This window comes from Ixodes scapularis, unplaced genomic scaffold, assembly GCF_016920785.2.
Source record: "Ixodes scapularis isolate PalLabHiFi unplaced genomic scaffold, ASM1692078v2 PGA_scaffold4__175_contigs__length_147842914, whole genome shotgun sequence".
NCBI lineage: Eukaryota > Metazoa > Arthropoda > Arachnida > Ixodida > Ixodidae > Ixodes > Ixodes scapularis.
Genome location: NW_024609879.1, coordinates 97,929,753 through 97,947,934, shown reverse-complemented (window position 1 = coordinate 97,947,934; position 18,182 = coordinate 97,929,753). Strand labels below are relative to the sequence as shown.

Here is an 18,182-nt window from a genome sequence, read left to right as displayed (position 1 = left end):
TCGTTGCGGCTCTTTGCACGACACGACCCGAGCATGCTTCTGGCACGGCCGGTATTAGTTGCTGCGAGTCGCGAGCTGCAAGCCGACGTTAAAAAGGATATGTTTGAACTACGAGGGTGTCAGCAAGAGCCACGCAAATGCCAAATACCTGTTCACACTCGGAGCGGACACACGCGTTTGATCGAAGTGCTGGATTCGCGCTGTTAGACCGCGTTTCGGTAAGCGCTTCTGGACCGATCTTTTACGATTGCAACTCGATACTGACATGACACTCGGCAAAGAAAGGTTAGACCGCCATCGCGTAGCTCCCACGAACTGCTATAGCTCGACACTGACGTAGCGTCGAGTCAGAATAAAAATGGCATACTAATAACAGAGTGTACAGGGTGTCACAAAAAAAAATTTACACGGTCTTTTTTACCGGAAAAATAAACTAGGCATTGCCGAACGCTCATTCTCCGCCCAATGGCAGCGCTAGAGGTCACAACCAGATGGCAAAGTTTCAGCCCGATCCGATAACTTAATCAAAAGTTATGAGTGATTTTCTGAAAATCTCAATGGGAAAATGGCGGCCGACGGAGTTTTCAAACACATGGGGCTCTATGGCACCAGAAACCGAAAACGGGCAAAAATGGGCTCCATTTTCCCATTGAATTTTTCAGAAAATCACCTATAACTTTCGATTAAGATATCAGATCGGGCTGAAACTTTGGCGTCTGGTTGTGACCTCTAGCTCCACCTTTGGGCGGAGAATGAGCGTTCGGCGACGCTTAGTTTATTTTTGCGGTAAAAAAGACCGTGTAAATTTTCTTTTGTGACACCCTGTACATACCGAGTTGCCAACGTAATCCGTATGGCGTTTATTTGAGTTCTATATCGCACAAAACAAGGAGATAGAATCAATGAGAGTCCCTTTTCGACGACAGCGTTCGTCACCGCTGTCTCGGAAAACAAGGAGATCGAGATGACAAGGGGAAAATATTGACCTCTGAAATTTAGTTCAGGGATCAAACTACTCATCCGGTAAGGGTCCACAAGGGTCGCGCGGGCATATTCCATTCAGCAGGCCAGCCGGTCATGGACAGACGGTCTTGGCCAAGGACCGCCGGAGCAACGGTGCGTCGAGTCGATGTTGCTGCTAGGCCTACTATATTCTGCCGAGCTCGCTCGGTCGGCAGAATCGTGGCTGTTGTAGCTCTTCTCGTGTGTTTGTGGATCCTGCGTTCTTGATCGTCGTGGTCTGTTTTAAGTACTCCTTCCTTTTTTCTTACTGGTTGAAGTCGGGACGCACGAGAAGAGCACGAAGAAAAATAAATGTCCGGTGGTGGCCGATACCAAGTAACTGAGCGACGCTGTCGGCCTTGTTGATTTGATCGTAAAAAGTGCGTAAGACGGCTTCGGAGCTGTCGTAGGATTCTGTCGTAACCTGCGCAAAGGTTACGACAATTTTGTTTCGAGAGCACGGGTTTTCTCTCAAATTTGTCGTACGCACTTTTTTCGTCGTGAATTCGCTTTGAGAATCCGGCCTCAGAGCTGGTTTTGTCAGTGCTGCCGTGGTTGCCGACTTGCCGTGGTCCCTTGGTGCAGCGTGCGTGCAGCCCTTGCACATCTCAAACGGCCACGTTGTCACAGGTCGTAAATCGTCGACGCGCCACCAAGTGGCAACGCTCGTAACCACAACATTCACGCCGTAGCCTTTCCCGACCGGCACAAGTGACGTCACGAATGCGCCCAATATCCCAAGACGCATCGCGCTCTCCGATGGCCGATTTTTGAGCGCGCGCCCAATCGGGCCCATCAGGGTGAAAAATATAGCCATCCGTTCAAAATACAAACGCGCGATTATGATTTATGAATATCATTGATCATATTGAACCTATTTCTGACCATAATAGGTGTATTTCAAGTTTCGCTTCAGTATCCCTTTAACGCATTATAGCTTTGTTAATTTTGGGCGGGTCAGTGAAGCTCTTTGAATGAAACCCTGAAGTCCCTACACTCCGCTTCACTCTACGCCCGCGGCGCGGCCAACGCTACCATCTGACGAAGCAAATCGAGCAACTCGCTCTGAAAGGTGCATCGTCACGGCGCTCGTCGTTTTTTTTTTTTTTTTTCTATTAATAACTGAAGCAACCCGCACAGTTGACGCTCCGGTATGCGTCGTGTGCGCTTGGGCATCCTGCACGGCAACAGCCTTTGGGTTGTTGGCCCGGTCACACGTTGTGTCCCTCTAGGCTAGGGGTGGCCAAGCTGCGGCTCGCGAACCGCATGCGGCTCTTTGCGTGTTAATGTGCATCCTCCTCCCTCCCCCCCCCCCCCCCCCGCCCCCCTCCCGGTCACACGAGCGCTTCCCCAAAAAGGGGAAGGGGACACGTATTAAATCGAAAGACGGGTTGAAGTATCGCAGTCTTCTGCTACTGCTACTTTACGTACAGTTGGACTCATTTTTACTCCGATAGATTGATAGTAGTTTGAGTTGTGTTTATTGCTGAAGATTGCCCCCCCCCCCCCCCCCCCCGCGCTGCTCTTGGACGTTACGTGATTTTGTTTGCGGCTCTTAGGTCGGGTCAGCCTGGCCACCCCTGCTCTAGGCTGACATCCCGGACGCGCATGTTTTTCTAGGGTTCGCGTGGACTATAGTCGTAGAGCTTTATGACCTTCTTTAAGGTAGTGCAGAGCTGTACACTTCTGAACCACAAACTTTGGCGGGAGTCAACCCATCGACGTACCGGTTGGAAGGTAATTGCGTGTCACTTTAAGTTCGACTGCCACCGACCCGGCAACCCCATGGCGCCAGTCAACGGGCTCAAAACGCACATCGTCATAGAACTGCTTGTTATTTTTTAATTGTGTGTGCGTGTGTGTGTGTGCACGGGGGGGGGGGGGGGGGGAGGGTTCGGCGGCTAAACCTATCAGCCATTAAAAAAGCGCAGGCACCGCCGCGTTCACTCTGCTTGACTGATTTAGTCCGTTTTACACCAACTCATGTTTACAAACAAACCGGAGCGCCCCTAGCAGACGCCACCGGCACCGCGCATGCGCGGTGAATGGTGGGCAAGAAACCCGCCGTCGCCCATAAACAAACAGTCCCCGTGCTCTTTCTCGCGTTGGAATTGTTGACTCTACGTCCTCCTAACCATGTCTGACTACTTGAGCGGCTTCAGCAAAATTAACGAGGCAAAACATTGCGTGAATAATGTGACGTGTGGCGATTCATTTCACGTGGACGCCGCAAAATGGGCGCTAAAGCCCGACTCCCACGATGAGATTCTGCTCGCTATTTTCAGTCGCGACGTCGCTCGGGCTGCAAAAGCGTTGACCGTGTACGATGGTGGACGTCGATACTGAAAACCGCAAGTAGAATCGGGCATTATAAGTCGGTGATGGCCACTGGTAACCATGATCAACATCTTCTTGTATCTGTTTACACTTAGCCTTGTTACCCCAACCAACCTTAAAAAGTGTTTTGAGGCCTGCACTTAGTTCTTATCGCAATTACCGTGTCAACGTTTGGTTTACGGGCCGCTGTCGTTTGAACGAGCTGACGACAAGAAGCAGACAAGTTTGAAAGAGCAGACGACAGTTCGAACGCTTGCGCAACAGAGTGCGGGCAAGAAGCACCGCGTCCCGCGTCAACAATCCATTAGAATGTCACGTTGTCGGCGTCTGTGTGAGTCTGCATACTCTTTTTCGCGTTGGAATTGTCGATTCTACGTCCTCATCGCAATGTCTTATCACTTTAATCGCCTGAGCGAAATTATCAAGGCTCGTTACGGCCACTAAACTTCGCGTAAATAATTTAACGCGCGGCGATTCATTCGCATGAACGTCGCGGAATGAACGCCAAAACCATGATGAGATTCTTCTAGCTATTTTCGGTCGCGACGTCGCTCGTGCTGCAAAAGTGTAGAACGTAGCGGTGATGATCGACGTCGTACTGAAAATTGGAAGCGGGAACAGACCAAGCGTAACAAGTCGGTGATGGCCACCGGTACCAATGATCAACATCTTGTATCTACTGTTTACACCGAGCCTGCTTAAGTCTTTTGAGGCCTGCAATTACTTCTTATATCAATCACCGAGTCAATGTTTGGTCTACGGGATGCTTTTGTTTGAACGAGCAGACGACAAAAAGTAGACAAGTTTGAAAGAGCAGACGAAAGTTCGAACGATCAGGCGGCCGTGTGAATTAGAAGACGCACTGAACCCGTGGGTGGTCCGGACAACTTGGCGGTTTTCTCTCGTTTATGTTAGAACAAAGCCAATACATCTGGTGACCACAAAGTGTTGCCCGCACAAGCAATCGTATACATATAGTTCGACAGCGTCTGGTTTGCCTTTTTCACGGCTACTATCCGAGTTCTCGGACGAATGGAGGGGGCAGAAACACATGAAAACTGATCTTCAAACCTTTGCAGACTCTCTTTGTACAGTCCCCTTTGCAGCATTTTGACGAGAAGTAAGGTTGTTGTCTTGTTTCTCCCAAAGGAACACAGGAATGCATGTCTCGCAAGGCGACTTCTGCCTACCGCCCCAGACCGGGAGTGCGCTCGACGCGCCACCACCGCGGCGTGACGTTGGAGAGTTGAGTTCGTGTATACACCAACTCATGTTTACAAACAAACCGGAGCGCCCCTAGCGGACGCCACCGGCGCCGCGCATGCGAGATGGGGGTGTGGGCAAAAAGCTCGCCGTCGCCCATAAACAAACCATTGAAATGCGACGTTGTCGGCGTCGGTGTGAGTCCCCCTGCCCTTTTTCGCGTTCGAATTGTTGATTTTACGTCTTCCTGGCGATCTCTGACTACTTGAGCGGTGTTAGCGAAATTACCGAGGCTCGTTACACCGCGAAACGTCGCGTGAATAATGTGACATGTGGCGATTCATTCCGCGTGGACGCCGCAGTATGTGCGATAAAACCTGATTCGCATGATGAGATTTCGCTCACAATTTTCAGTCGCGACGGCGCTCGGGCTGCAAAAGCTTGTACCGTAGCTGAGATAGTCGACGTCGATACTGAAAATCGCAAGTAGAATCGGACTAAGTCAATTAGCATAGCAAGTCAGTGATGCATGGTCACTCGTTACAATGATCATCTCCTTGTATTTACTGTTTACATCGAGCCTATTACCAACCTTCAAACTTAAGTCTTTTGAGGCCTGCACTTACTTCGTATAGCAAGTACCGGGCCAACATTTAATCTACGGCCGGCGTCGTCTAAGAGAGCAGACGACAAGCAGAAACGTTTGAAAGAGCAGACGACAGTTCGAACGATCAGGCGGCCGTTTGAGCTTGAAGACGCACTGAACGTAGTCCACAGGTTGTCCGCACAACTTGACAGTTTTCTGGCGTTCATGTTGGAACAAAACAAATAAATCTGATGACCACAAGTGTCCGTGAATTCAACCCAAAGTGCTTCCCGCCCAAGCAATCATTGTCCGACGGCGTCTGCTTTTCCCTTTTCACGGCACATGTCAAGATTCTCGGACGAACCGAGCACGTGAAAACTGACCTTCCAACCTTTCTCGACACTTTTCGTACGGCCCCAGTCGCGGCGTTTCGACGAGAAGGCAGGTTTTTGTCTGGTTCCTTTCAAAACAACGCAGGAATACACGTCTGGCATGGGGACTTCTGCCCACAGCCCCAGACCGGAAGTGCGACCGACGCGCCACCACCGCGCCGTGACGTCACAGAGATGAGTTGGTGTATAGACCGTTCCATTAGGGCCATAGCAGAGAGAGTAAAAGGAGAAAAAAAAATGCCCTCCCCCTCTCACCCGCATCTCGTCTGCTCCGCCGAGTGAGCTGTACCTAGCGTCCGGCTGGCGTACAAACTCTGTTTAAAATCGCGTCATTTTGGAAATTTCAAGCGCAGATGCGCAGATTTTGATATGCCAGTTGTCGTATAATATGATGCTAGATAAAAAGACTCACAGGGTCCAATTGCGCCGTTACCTGCGTGCAAATAAAAAAAAAGGGGAAAACTGTGTCAGATTGGCCGGTCTCTTTGGCGAAAAGTAAATCCGGTTGCTGTACCTTTTTTACTATACAAAAGCTCTTACTGGTGTAAGCCTTTAGCGACCATGAGTGGAAGTCTGAAATAATAAATAAAACGTGCCCTCCTGCCGCAATACAAGCAGTAGTTGAGGGTAGTACTGCCGGCTGACTCAACTGCTATTTAAGTAACGGAAAAAAATATATGCTAGTTAATCATTTAGCCAAATAGAACAACAGAGAGCTATAGGCTGATTTTGGAGTAGCCACAACTATTCTAAGAACGCGAACCACTTCACAACGGCAGCCACGAGCGAGAGTTCGATGTTCCGTACAGCCCGCCGATACAGCCCAAAGATGGAGAACGGCAACCCCCGTTTTGTCGTCTGCTAGCGGAGTCGGGCACGTGCCCTCTCTCTCGTTTTACCCCGCCGAACCCGCTGAATTTCCCGGATGTATGGAGAGGGCGCTGCGGTCGAACAAAATGGTGCCACCCAGAGAGCGCTAAATGGAATGGTCTATAGCAGACGCCCAAAGACAACGAGCGCCTTGACAAAGCACTTTTGGCGCCGATTGATTGTCTGCGTAGGATGGTATAGCGTCGGCTGCGTTCGGACGTAAATTGAAAGGGAGCATGGCCTAGAGTTCCTTGTTTTTTGCATCAATCGAGATGTGCTTCCGGTTTCTCCACATTTAAAAGTGTAGGCTAAATCCTCCGCTGTTTTATTGTACTGAGGGTTGTTTGTAGGGCGGGAAAAAAAAGCAACGGTAGCCTACAATTATTGAAAAAACGGTTAAAGTACAGGCGAGCTGGTGGATATTTACCATGATGGGACTTCACCCGAGACTGGGGTAGAGACAGAAACTTAAAAGTAGAGGGGACAGAGACAAGTGAAGAAGAGAACGTCTCAAACGCAGTTAAAAGATTTATTTAGTCCCACATCCTTATATACTCACAACCACAAGGGTGTTGAGTGTTTGGGTGACCTTGTGGTTGTGAGTATATAAAGATGTGGGACTAAATAAATGTTTTAGCTGCGTTTGAGACGTTCTCTTCTTCACTTGTCTCTGTCGCTCCACTTTTAAGTTCCTGTTTCTACCCCAGTCTCGGGTTAAGTTCCATCATGGTAAATGGCCTACAAAGTGCTTTTTCTGGTTGTCTGTGCTGGTCTGTGCTTCACGATACCTTGCTTAGGCTCCGTACAGCATCCGACGCTGTCGTCATGCTCTCGTAAGTATGAAGCTGGTTCTGAAACCTAGGGGTCCTAAGCTCGTCAAACACAGAGTCGTAGCCGAAAGTTCGCTGAGCGCGCCGATTGGAAGTCGGCGAAAAAAGCCTGAAGTCATCGTCGTGATGGGCCAATCGGAGCGCTCTGTCAACTTCGAGCCCAACTTTGCGTTTGACGGGTTTAGAGGAGGGTGGCCACAGTCTTTCCTACGCTGTAAAACGAACCGGAAAAATCCGTGCCTACACATAGAAAGCTGGAACTTCCACCGAGTGTTCATTTAGGTGGCGTATTTTACTTTCTCAAATTTCGAGGTGTAGTTCTTTTTTTGTAAAAATAAGACTATTAGACTCGCCAAATTCAATGACGTACGTGTTCGTAGACGACCGAGTTAGCGATGAATGGAACATGTGGCGCCATCCACTTATAGGCGCAGCTAGCAGACAACAGAGTGCGTCGTCTCCTCGCTGCGCCTATCGATAGATGGCGCAGCGATTAATGCAACATTCATCGTTAAAAGGGCACTGACAGTGCATTTATGCTTGCCAAGATTTTTATTTCTACATGACATGCGAGAGCCTAACCACCCACTGCAGAGCACAATCTGCGACTCGAAATTCGTTTTCTTTTCGCCCGAAAACCACCAATCGAGAACTGTTCGGTTTGAGTGGCGCTCATTTTCTTCTCTGTGGTCACGGGCCGTTTTCTACGGTTTAGACGCAAACACAAAGGATATAATCGAAGTCGTGGGTCATCGACTGCACACACTCAATACTAGTAGTGGACAAGACATATGATACCCATTTTTTGTGGCTTCCGAAAAGTGCAAATACGTTGCCTTAAGAAGAAAAAAATGTTGCACAGTTATGTGATTTTCGGTATCTTTCTCATCTACCTTTCTTCTTCCTCCCCAGCCCAGTTTCGATTTCGGTTTCAAGGAGTTGCGTTTTTTAACTTTATTAAAAATATACATGACACTGTAGCAGAATATTTATTGAGTATCTGACACCATAATAAAATGCCTTACAAAAAAAAGGGGCTGTCAGTGTTAATTTGACTTGATCGTTCGCGAACACGTCCGCCCTACACTTTGGCAAGTTTGTTAATCTCACCTTTTGCAGAAGAAGAACTACGCCTGGCCATATCAGAAGGCGAAATACGCAACCTAGATGTACATTCAGTGGAATTTTGAGCTTTCGATGTGCCAGTGCTGATTTTTGAAGGTTCGTTTTACAGCGTATATGAAACACTATAACCAAAAGAGGGAGGGCATGACGTCAGTCACATAGCTTTCCCAAGCCATCTTCCCCTGTCGCTCGTGTCTCTCATCTACCTCGCCAATTTCCCTTTCAAACACCAACCCCACGTGACCACTGAATAAGACATGGCTACGTCTACCAACTGAGTGGCACCATATTCCACCGTGGTTCTGTTCATGTCCGCGTCAGCTCAGTACGCCTGCTGCCTTCTATTTGGTCGTGCAGCATCAAATTGAAGAGATGGTCATTTTACACTCCGTTACCATCGTGCAAGTAGATACCAGCGTTCTAAAGATATGCGTAACCTTATTCAGCCTGAGTACTGTGGTTAGCATCGAAAGAAATTTAAATATTCGCAAACTTTGACAGCGATTTTTTTTAGCGTGCCCGTGTGAAGCATTTCGAGAAGGTGTGTTTATTTACAAGAAAGGCAAAGAGCTCAACCTGCTTGTGAGTGCTGGCTGTTTGCTTTTCGTGGAGCGTTCACACAAGGTCACAGTACGGTTGGGGCAGTTCTTGGTATGCATCGCAACCAACAGTTTATTATGCAGTTGAGTTTGACTAGAATGTTTTATTAACATGTATTGGGACTAACGTTGGTTCAATTACATTTGAAACGAAACCGAGGTTTTATCGCTGCGGCCTGCCGTATGAATTTCGATGGTTTGGCTTATAAAACCCAGATCTGAATATTTACTTCAGTTTACCTTCAGAGCGCAGCCTACGCTACGGGCTGATGAAGCCACTCAAGCAGCGCCAAGATCGTGACCCGGGGTCCCACCTGGTACGACTGTCGTAGTCATCAGATTTGAGGCGAACAAAACTCCACTTCGATGTAGTCCACTGACTGTTGCAGCGAAGGCCGAAGTCCATATCGTTTGACCAGCCCGGTGGCTCTCGGAAATCTAAGAGAACCTAATTGTAAGATGTTACTGCGAAGTTCAGGACGTAATCCAACAAGGGCAAGCCGGTGAACGAAACTCGCCGCGGAAGGTTTCTGCAGCCGTTCACACTGCAAAGTTCCATCTTGGTCTCGGCAACGTAGCACTCCTTCGTTTACGTAAACTGCTCAGCGGCTCGGGTCAGTGGCGCAGGTAGGAATTTTGTTTTGGTGGAGGATGAGGTGGCTGGGATGTCAATAGGAAGTTTTAGAATAACGTGCGCAATTTTAGCGCACGCTAGCGCTAAATTTAGCGCTTGTATTAGCGCCCGCGACGCAAGAGAGCTTTAGAATAGCGTTTCTCCGTCACGACGCAAAAGCCCAAGCATCTCGCGCTTGCGACGCCACCAAGATACAGTCACAATTTATATTTCACACATTAAGTGCTGTAACTTTAGAAAGAAACAAGTTTTTTGGTCCAGAGTAGCATTTTAGATTTGTTTAAACACGAGAATGCGACGCGAGCGGTTGACCGGTCGTGCCCGCTTGCGTCGCCTCGGCAAGAGAGGTCTCGTGTACTGACCTTCGCACATCGTACCTTCGCCGAGAAGCGTTCGCGCGTCGCAAGCATCATGTTGCCGATGATTGTTGCCAAACCGAGTACAATTTCGTCTCGTATTGAAAATCGCAGTCGCGAAGATGCCGCCGACCTCGCACTCACGACGCCGCCAAAGCAGCCGCCGACATAATCCTGGAAGCCGCCATTTTTGCTTAACTCTGCTCGTCTTGGCTTTAGCCAACTTCTTATCATGAATCCTCCTTGGAGAAGCGCAAAGGCTCTTTGCCGTACGCACGCTATTTCCGAGAAATAGCGCACGCTAAAATTGCGCACGCAAAGCGCAAAACCTGGTTTGCGTTCGGAGCATGCGCAGTGGCGACGACGCTATTCTTTGCCTGCGCAACGCTTTAGCGTGCGCTATTCTAAAACTCCCTAATGACTTAGGGTGCAGAGAGGAGGAAGGGGGGACTAAAAAAGCAGAGAAGGGGAAAGGGGGGACTGAAAGCCCTTGCCCCTTCCCCTTTTCTGCTTACGCCCTTGGCTTGGCTCGTCCTCTAGTCGTGGTCCGTCGTCGGCACAACAGGGTCTCGCACGTCTCGCCGGTCTTGCCTTCACGCTACTCTCGTTAAACCTACCGACCGGAGCGAGCGCAGTACTACAGTGCGCACAACTGACACATCGCGCACCGAGTCCGCTCCTCGAGTTATGTTTGGTAAAAGCTTCTGGATGCACAACGGACCGCGACGAGCTGATCGCGGTCCGTCGTCTGCTCCTCGGGACCTCGCACCCACGGCCTCGCCGTGGCCTCACCCGCCTTGACTTCGCTTAGCTCACGTAAACCCTACCAGAGGAAGCGAGCGCAACGCTATAGACCGACACGCTGTTTACAAACAAGCCTGCGTTTGCTTACACCAGGTGTGGGCATTGCGCGTGCGCGGAAACAAGATTCGCGTAAAGCTTCTGCGCATGCGCAGTGACGTTGACAGCGCCATCGCAGCTGCGTGACATAGGGGCCGCGTGTTGGTCTATACGGCCCGATCCTTCCTATACAGCCAACTACCCAACTCGGATGTGACAGGGTCACATGCACCCCACGTGAGTGCAAGCATCTTCTTAACATTTTATGCCTGAGCTTTCTATAGACCGTTCCATTAGGGTCATAGCAGAGAGGGTAAAAAGAGAAAAAAAATGCCCTCCCCCTCTCACCCTTACGTCGTCTGCTCCGCCGAGTGGGCACTACCTCCTCGACTTTAAAAAGGAGGACACCTCCGACGGAACTCTCCAATTTTGGGACCTTCGTTTGGCGACCCATCCCGGGGGAATCTGCTGGGAGTTTAGGCAAAGGACGGAAGAAGCCATAGCATCCGGCTGGAGTACAAACTGTTTAAAATAGCGTCATTTTGGAAATTTCAAGCGCAGATGCGCAGATTTTGGTATGCCGGTTATCGTGTATAACTATGCTAGATAAAAACACGGAGTACAATTGCGCTGTTATCTGCGCGGAAATAAAAGAAAATAGGAAAACTGTGTCAGACTGGCCGGTCTCTCCAGCGAAAAGTGAATCCTGTGGCTGTACCTTTTTTACTATACAAAGTTCGTAATGGTGTAGGCCTTTAGCGACCATGAATGGATGTCTGAAATAATAGATAAAAACGTGCTCTCCCGCCGTAATACCCGCAGTAGTTGAGGGTAGTACTGCCGGCTGATTCAACTGCTATTTAAGTAACGGAAAAAAATTACGGCAGTTGATCATTTACCGAAGTAGAACAACAGAGAGCTACGGGCTAATTTTTGAGCAGCCATAACTATTCTAAGAACGCGAACCACTTCACAACGGCAGCCACGAGCGAGAGTTCGATGTTCCGTACAGCCCGCCGATACAGCCCAAAGATGGAGAATGGCAACCTCCCGGTTTGTCGTCTGCTAGCGCAGTCGGGCGCGTGCCCTCTCTCTCGTTTTACCTGGCCGAGCCTGCTGAATTTCCCGGATGTATGGAGATTGCGCTGCTGACGAACAAAATGGTGCCGCCCAAAGAGCGCTAAATGGAATAGTCTATAGGACATTTCGTCTCGGTGGACGATTTGAAACGGGTGTCACGTGGTCTATTGGACATTTTGGTGGACATTTCGTCTCAATGGACATGTTGACCAGAAACCGTTTTGGGCGGTTGTAGTTGCGTATATAAGGAGGTTGGTTAAACAAAATTAATAGCTGATTTAGAGACGCTGTTTGTCCCTGTTATTTTCTCTTGCACTGTAGAAAAAAAATTCTTTTTGAGCCAGACTCTGGTTGAAATCATATACGATTGACAGATATGGAATTGACAGTTTCAATCATTTTCAATTCAATCGGCTTCAACTGAAGCTCCGAAAATACTGCGCATGTCGAGCCTAAACTAAGGCCGGGGCGATGTTGAGAAGGAGTGTCTAAATCTCGAACCTGTAATTTTTTTAAAAAAAGGCTTAAACCGAGCCCCCACTTTTATTTTTCCCTATAGGCGGAGCTCGATGCAACGGATCCGTTCGTTACTTATAGTTCAGCCACAATTTTAAAAAGTGTTAAAAAAACTGCCTATAAAATGAGGCTATTGTTTACTTCCATGAAAGCTACGGTGAAATAAACAGGGAGAATATAGCTTCCTGATACATCTACACTCTAAGAAAAAAAGGATGTAGTCGGGTGCATCGGGCGCACATGCACCCTTTTCCTGAAAGATGCACCCTGCGTTGCCCAGCCAGTGTACTTGTACACCGACAATGAGCATCCTCCTCTCCCTTAAAACCTTTAAGTGTATCAGTGCACCCCCACGCTAGCCAAGCGCCCCGATCAGCTTGTGCTTGGATTCCCCCTTGGGGGTCACTTGTTGGGTTTGGCATTTCCTTAGGAAGTATGGAGCTATCCTGTTCACTCGGTATTGACAGTAGAGTGGAGGCTATGCTTTTTTAAGGCCAATCGGGTCTCGGGGTACGATCACGTGACTACAGTCTCCAAGCTAGAGACAAGGCAGAGCACGGTACCTGCCTGAAAGCCAAGGCCACGGGTAGCATCCACTGCACTATTAATTTTGGGTCGAACTTTCAAGAGGATATAAATGTCAAATCCTCTCGTTGTGTTGATTGTTGGGTTGCCCCTGAAGATAAGCCTTTGCGAGGGCGCCCCCCTTTTGGCCTTGAAGGAGCTGCAATTTCCATACTTCTTTCTTTTTTTCTTTCTCTCCCTAAGCTGAAAGCATGGAAGAAGGTAAAGGTTTCACGGATGGCTTAGTATTTTTTTTTTCGATCTCGGTGCTTTCCGGCCTAGTTTCTTGTGTGCTGTGCCGCGATCAGCGGGGCTGCTGTAGATTTCGTCCGCGACGATGTATTCAAGTGTACCAAGATTTTTAGAGTTTGAAAAGACCTACGCGTATATCGGCAACAAGCGAGTTCTTCAGAAAAGCCCAAGGAATTCTTGTGATGAGTTTAGTGCTCGGTTCGGCGAACTACTGGCTTCTGCTACATTATGTTGAATCTTCACGGACCCCTTTCTTTTCGTTTTTTTGTTTGTGTTGTTCTGCAGTGCCCCTGTCGACATATATTTCGGATTACATATTTCGAGTCCGGCGTTTTCATCGCAAGTGCTCTGCAACCTACTCCTTTGCAACAATTGACAGTTCCGTTCTAGATTACTTCTAGAATTAGGCAGTGTCTATTTTCTAGCAGCCGGGAAAATAATTTCCCTAAAATTCTAACTGCAGTCGCCTGCCATTAGCTGACTACAATCACGTGACAACCGCAGGTGGAATACTGACTTTCTTATTCTCCTGGCGTTTTGTGAAAGCAGGTTTTCGTTGATACACGTTTTGCAAATACGTTTCATCGACACTAACGTTTCATCGTCACTCGTTACGCGAAATGTACGCTGTAGGAATATTTTGCGGCGCGTGTATCTCTGAGGGCGCGTGCTCACCGATCCAGCCCACCCGTTCACACTAGAGTTCCTGTATAGGCTCCATACGGGAGCCAGAGTTGAGCATCTGTTTTCCACGTGCCGCCGCGCCTCTATTCGGCGAGATCCGATCACGTGAGGAGCCGAATCAAGTGCCGTGCAGGAAAGTAGACGTTGCACGCGCCTCGACGTACGTTCCCCTGCTTTTGAGTGCACCGCGCGCCTCGAACTCCGCAAGCCGCGCAGGCAAGCTGGCGCTCCGGGGGTGAACGTCCAACTCTGGCTCCCGAACCGCTCATTCACACTGGAAGCGGATCCGCGTTCGCAAAGCGGTTACGAACGCGGTTGTATAAAGATCCAGTACAGTTGCATGCACACTCGATGACATCGAGTGCGCGTGCCATTGTACTGAATCTTTATTCAAGCGCGTTCGCAACCGCTTTGAAAACGCGGATCCGCTTCCAGTGTGAATGAGCGGGGAGCCTATACAAGAACTCTAGTTCACGCCGCTTCGTGGCAACAGTCTGGGGCGACTCATTACGAAAATGTTAACCCACCTGTCCCACCCGTACCCGTCACTTCGCGGATACATTTTGGGGCGGCTCATCACAAGAAGAAAAAGAACAAGAAGCTAATATAGGAAAGCTAATCTGAGCTGTCGATGAAACGTCGTTCGATGACTGAAGGGCGACTGCCGGTGGAATTTCGTAGAAATAATTCTGCCGGCTGCTTGGAGAATACACACTACCTAAGACTCACCCCCGGTTCTTGTTTGCTTAGTAATCTTCTCGGTTGTGTAACAGCTTCTTCGTACCTCTTCACATATCACAGATTGCTTGCAAGTTTGTACTTGTTTACGAAATAACTTTGTAATAAACATCTATCAGATTTGAAAACAATCCCGTGTGTCCGTTTACTTGCCTTTTTTGCACTCACCGGTCGCATACATTTTTTAAGGGTTTCCTTGATGTCTTAAATAAGTTTATGAAGTTAGTTATGAAGCGGGTGCATAAAGTGGTGCGACCATGCACCTTTGAATTGGGTGCATCTGTGTTCTCTTCGAATTCAGTGGGTGTAGAAAGAGGTGTAGCAGTACACTATTGAACGGGGTGCCCCTGTGTTTCCTTTGAGAGGAGTAGGTGTAGAAAGGGGAGTAATGGTACACTATTGAGCGGGGTGCATCTGTGTTCCCTTTGAGTGAGGCGGGTTTATGAAGCGGTGGAATGGTACACCTTCGAACGGGGTGCATTTCTGTTAACTTTCATTTCATTGGGTGTAGAAAGAGGTGTAGCCGCACACCATTGAATGGGGTGCACCTGTGTTCCCTTCGAGTGAGATTTCTGTAGAAAAAGGTGTACATTGGTACCACACCAACGGGTGTACACATACTCCCATGTTTGGGGTGTACAGGTGTTCCCCCAAAGGGTGCCGTATATGTGACAAGCACTTACACCCCCATGGGTGTACCTCCTGACACCCTTTCTTTAAAGTGTAATTTGTATCGTCAGTTATACAGTTGCGGAAATCTGGTTTACCAAACTGGAATTTTAGCACGCAACAGCAGAAAACGGCAAAAACAAACAAACAAAGAAACAAAAACATCGTGGGGCTATTCTATGCAGTCAATTTATAAAGAGCAGAAATTCTGGGACAAATATGGAAGGAAACAAGTTTCCTTTAGCTATGGTGACATCTCGATGTCCTGCGGCATACCTTAGACGCATCGTTTAACTACAATCCATATTCCCTATATGAAAAACACAATTATACGGGTATATAAACGAACTTGGGATACTGAAATAAGTGAGTGGATAACAAAGACGGCCCTTATGATAGCCGTGGCATTGGTCGCACCTTCTTCAAGTAGGTGGCGTTCAGGAAGGCACTTAACGTTGGGAGACGCTTTGTTGGCAGAGGTCATCCTGCTCGTAGTTCATTTCCTGTCATGTTCTCTGCTCGTCAAGGCTCACTTACAGACAGTGTTCTGAAGAGCAAAAGTGACAGACTGACGATAAAAAAAGAAAACCTCGACATTTTGCCATGGCAAGTTCAAATACACAGTACTCTTTTTGTGTCCCTTTCACATTTTCTTTTATTTGTTTTTGGTTTTTGTTGTTTACATAGAAATCTGCATTGTTTTCGTGGGTCGTTTCTCGTTCCGTTGCACCTTTGTGTGGCAATCTTTACTTTTGTAAAACCATACCTTTCGTATAACGATTTTTTGGGGAAGCCCTATGGAAACCAAAGGCGCCTTTGGGAAGGCGAGGGGAAACCTTCATCGTACGAACTTTGAGGTGAAATATGAGTCACAATCGGCACAAAAGCGACGTTTTCACGAGCTCAATCTAAATCATCGGAGCTTACCAGAGCAAGCAAGAGGATTTGGTTGCTGTAAAGAATGTTCAAGTTTGCTGGTGCCACGCCCACGCCGCTTCATACCGAAAAACTCGGAAAATGACGGAATGTCAAAAATGTATTTAAGATAATGAGTACAGATACTCAGAGACGTAATTAAAATACAGTATCAAGTACTCTCGGTCAAAAGTATTTGCAAGATACCAAGATGCTTCAAAAAGGTTTTGAAATACAGTATGTTGAGTATAGAGTTTTTGAGATAGGCACAATGTCTGCGATATGCGGTCAAAAGCGGGCGCGAAATGTGATAGCACACATAGCAGCTTCCCGCGTCTCGTGGCCCCCGATGGAGCGGGCAGGACACCCCTCAAGCGGGTTGTTTCATGTTCCCCCACGTGACTAGATTAGTTGTCGCGACTGCCACCAGTCGAGCACCTGCCAGAAAAAGCCTTGCGCTCTCGCGTTACGGACAAGTGCAATTACAACTGTATACTTTAAATAAGAAAATACAAATGCTTGACGTGTCGAATCAACTATTTATCATTTTTGTAGGAAAATGCATTTGCGCGGTCGTTCACGCATTGTGAAATTTCAGAATTCCACACCAGCTGGGGGATTTCGGCGAATGCACACACTCTAAACAGGTCATTTAAGAAAGACGAGAAATGGCGCAAGAAGACTGCTATTCTCGCTGGTCTGCGCCATAAAACATGGCCAGGAAAATTGAAGGGACCATCCTGCGAATAAAAAATGCACCGAAAAAGGCAGGCACTATACATAGACATTGTTGCAGGAGGCAACACGCAACTTGTTTATGATCCCCATCTTTCTCGGTTCCTTTTCCAATCAGCGATATGAACCAACCGGCCCCAGACTGCATTATGCTGTGGTCCTTCATGTTCTTTTCACGAAGAATGTTGACATGAGTTAACCAACATGTACTTTTTAATCGCGCTTAGTCTAAAGAAAAGAAAAGATAAGTACCGATTTATGTTTTAACTAAAGAGAAATAAAAGATAATTTTTTGCGAGGAATCTGTACATCTAGTCGCGCGCATTGCTTCAGTTCAGCGGCAGAAATAAATTACTCATGCTCGGGAAATGTGTGTCCCTCTAGTCACTGACACCTTAAGAAATGCGCGTTTTATTATGTTTTCTGCTTCGTGATTCCTTTTTTGGCGTGCTTATGGATAAATGCCGCAGTCTTACTGGCTGTGGAGCGTGCGCTTAGCGTTCGCCACTTCTTACGTTTTTTAGGCTGCTAGTGACTATATATGATTTGATAGTGAACAAAATTGCCGTATATACGTTATTTAACAATTGTTCTTAGGCGTCGGCATTCACTATAACCTTTGGTTGATGCATACTTAAAGAAGGAACAGTTAAGGTCTAGTTTGCATTTGCTACTCAACATTTCTACATTCGGCTTATAGAAACTGAGTTTCATGCTGGCGAGGGATCGGAAGCCGTAAATGAACGACAACAAAACCATGGTGCGAAAATTGCTTGATCTGTTCATTTATTAAGGCGCATTTACAACTTCTCCAGAAAAAAACAAATTGCTAAACAAACAAATCAGCGAACATATATGGTTATGTAACAGGGAGTCATCGAAATAATAAACCTAGTTGCCAATGCGCAGTGTCCAGTTGTTTGTGTGGGGTAGGGTGACAGTATGTTGCGAGAGTTAAGGCCTGTTCACGCACTTACGTTTGCTTAGGACCGAGCTCTTGTGATCTCTTAGGACGCAATGACAGACTGAGACGCTGGCGCCATCTATGAGTTGACTTTAGAACAAAGTTTCTCTAGAGCGAAGGTTATGCGGTATTCACGAGTAGTAGTGCTACTATTTATGAGAAATGGTCGCTTATAAAATTGCCAAAAGCTTTTCAAGTAAAACAAATGATGAGTGAAAAAAAATATATACGGAAACTGAGTTTCATTAGGGAATACCTTGAACGACGACAAAGAGAGATCGGGCGCCAGGC

General features: G+C 47.7%; 1 protein-coding gene across 1 annotated transcript in view; it reads left to right on the top strand.

The window, feature by feature from the left end:
• Positions 1-7,123: 7,123 nt before the first annotated feature.
• Positions 7,124-18,182, top strand: part of LOC115322576 — a 31,961-nt gene continuing 20,902 nt past the window's right edge. Inside the window, exons 1-2 of the mRNA XM_040212847.1 lie at positions 7,124-7,223; positions 9,564-9,571. Coding sequence (XP_040068781.1) covers positions 7,124-7,223; positions 9,564-9,571 — 108 coding nt within the window. The remainder of the gene's footprint in view (positions 7,224-9,563; positions 9,572-18,182) is intronic.